Source organism: Dendrobium catenatum, unplaced genomic scaffold (assembly GCF_001605985.2).
Source record: "Dendrobium catenatum unplaced genomic scaffold, ASM160598v2 fragScaff_scaffold_1422, whole genome shotgun sequence".
NCBI classification, from domain to species: Eukaryota; Viridiplantae; Streptophyta; class Magnoliopsida; order Asparagales; family Orchidaceae; genus Dendrobium; species Dendrobium catenatum.
In genome coordinates, this window is record NW_021319884.1 from 1,235,146 (window position 1) to 1,238,026 (window position 2,881).

General features: G+C 36.0%; 1 protein-coding gene across 1 annotated transcript; it reads right to left on the minus strand.

The window, feature by feature from the left end:
* Window positions 1-983: 983 nt before the first annotated feature.
* Window positions 984-2,005, minus strand: LOC110094501. The gene has a single exon (XM_020819751.2). The coding sequence runs from the start codon at window positions 1,751-1,753 to the stop codon at window positions 1,202-1,204; it is 552 nt and encodes a 183-aa protein (XP_020675410.1). The 5' UTR covers window positions 1,754-2,005; the 3' UTR covers window positions 984-1,201.
* Between the last annotated feature and the right edge of the window lie 876 nt (window positions 2,006-2,881).

Consider the following 2,881-nt stretch of genomic DNA (forward strand, 5'->3'; position numbering starts at 1 on the left):
TTGGGATCGATGGGGCATAAAGGAGGATGAGCAATCGAACCATAGCCCAAACAAGAAACAAATTTTCAGTTATAAATAACTTTTAAGGTAAAATTTTTCTAGCAATGGATATATTAATTTCCTTCGGTAGGGCAGACTCTTTGTTAACCATAACAAAAACACAAGCAAATGTAAGCTACATTTTCTTTGTTGTAAGAGAATCTACAATAATTGATACTCCTACCAAACAAGCAATTTTTAAAATACCCTCGTGTCCAAAAGACTAAAGGGAGTCCCAAGATTTTAATTGAGAGAGAAATTGAGACAAATTTTTCACATTTAGGACAAAATAAGGGCAACCATATTTGAATAATAAATTGTTTCAAAAAGAAAAACCTTCACTCGAAAAAAGAAGAGTGAGCGTACCATTTAACTTATAGGCTTTTAATATTGAAAAACACAAAGCTTCATTAAAACGCTTCTTATCTAAGGAATAACCTGCCAAAGTTAACCCCCGAGATTTTGAAGCAGTTTGAACATCTTTATCAGAAAAAGAGCAAGATTATCTTTTAGAGAAACAAAAGAATTTGAAAATTCTTTGGGATAGGAAAGACGAGAAGTCAATAGCCCCTTCAAATCTTTCAAATAAGAGGAAATAATCATGAGTGAGGTACCCATATGAGATGAAAACTTAAGTAGAGGAAAATCCACAACAAGATCCATCACGAGATGGAAAAAAAAGGTGGCGGCCTGAATAATAGCCTCTTGATGGTAGGAAGAGAGAAGAACCCCTAGTCGCCTAGGATTCGCAAGAAACCCTAATAAAGCTCAGGTCTTGAAAGGGCATTGCTTTTCGAAGGGGATGATTTGGTTAGTTCAACTTGTATGAGATATTATCAAAATAACACTATAATTTTACAAACCTTCTTTTTATTATTATTATTAGTATTATTATTATTGTTATTATTATTATAAGTAAAAATGAAAGCAGAACATGAAAAAAATAACCAATTATCTCTATTCATATAATATTCAAAATAATTACATGCATATATTAAGCGCTCAAAAAAATTCAAGACAAGCTACTCTTAAAAGCACAAAATATCAGCCGTACGATCATATAATATCATTTCCCTTTAATTATTTTACCCTACACTCATTTACAAACCCTAATTACTTGCCATCACCCGATCGTATTCGTCCAAGAGGATCCGACGGACTATCAACACCGGTAGCCAAGAACCGATCCGTCGGTGGAAGAGAAACCAACGTGGCATTCACTTGCTGCATCAATGTGGTGCGTGAAGTAAATCAAAACCCTAACCCTACCCTTCATCCTCATCCTCGATTGCACCTCTACTATCCCCCCTGTAGCCGCAACAAGGGGAAATGACTTGATGGGAAAGCTCGCCGACATGTACACCGTCTGGCCGCCGGCGATCTCGCCCGCAGGAATGTACATGAACCCGATCTGGCCGCCAGCGTAGAGAACCTGGAGCGAGCTGTCGTAATGAGATAAGGCGGCGCGATTAGGGTTCCGTACTGCTGCGTACTGCGCAAAGTAGAAGCTCGCCGTGCCATTGACGGAAGCGAACTGTGGGAGATTGATGGCGGAGATGTGGATCTCGGGATCGCGCGGCCGGAAGAGGACGAAGAAGACGACTGTTAGGACGACGGAGACAAGGATTATGAAGCCAGCAGCGAGAGCACAGGATGCGATTATTGTTCCACCGCCGCCATGGCGTTGCCGCAGGGGGTCTTGGGGCTTTTCCATGAGAACCTCTCTCTCTCTACACCTCGCTGCTCTCTGCTACAGCTGCCTGTTTAGGTAACAAATAGAAACAGTGCTAAGTGTTACAGAGAGTACACGGAATATGAAAGGTAAGTGTGTCAAAGATGGGGAGGCGGCTGTGGGAGCACTACCGCAGTGACGTGCCGGTAGTCAATTGATGAGTCCGCTCTAATATTTTTTGTATTTTTTTTTTTTGGAAAAGTTTGAAATATGCCATTTTATTAAGGGAAATTTACATACAAACCACTTTATTTCATATTATTTATATATCTAATATCTAAAATATTAATATTATATGTATATCATCTATCTAAAATTTTATATCAAATATACTACTCCTATAATTCATTTATATCATCAATGCTATTCTATAAACTTTAATATTTCATTCCATGCATTCAAATTTGTTTTATGGGTGATCAATATGTAATATTAATGTTTTGAGTGTTATATATGTAAATAGCATGAAATAAAGTGGTATATATATAAATCCCCTTTTAGTAATCATGAACAGATTACAATAATAGATTACAATAATAGGAAAAAGTAAAAGAAAAGAAAATCAGAATTTTTTAAAAGAAAAATACATAAAAACTAATTGAGCACGGGTTGTGTGTTCTCAATCATATTCGTCCACCAACCAAACTAAGCAATGTTAGGTCATAATCATTTTTCTCTCTAATGAGCTTATAAAGGGAGAAATTAGTATATGTGGGGTTCAGATCATTCGAATTTGTAAAGGTATATAGTAAAAATATAAATTTTAAAAAAATTATGAATTTAATGTGTATCTTCATAAAATTCAAACTTATCTTTTATCCGAATTTTGCACACTATGCACACAATAATTTCTCTTATAAAGAAGAGATTATTACGTCCGAAGTTTAGACTGAAGTTGCTTCCGACTTTTGTGAGTGTGAGCAGCAAAAGATCAGTGGTGAATAATAATTAGTGTTTTTATTAAGCATACTCACAAAAATTAGGCAATTCTCTGGTCCACAGTCCTTATAAAGTATCTAGGCTTCATACATCCGTACACTTTTTTTTTTTTTTGAATTACCTGTTAAGAGCCTAATTAAAATTAAAATACTAACGTAGAGCTGCTCGATG

Excerpts from the sequence above, each read along its gene's own strand:
- LOC110094501 (XM_020819751.2), bottom strand. The coding sequence starts at position 1,753 with ATGGAAAAGCCCCAAGACCCCCTGCGGCAACGCCATGGCGGCGGTGGA.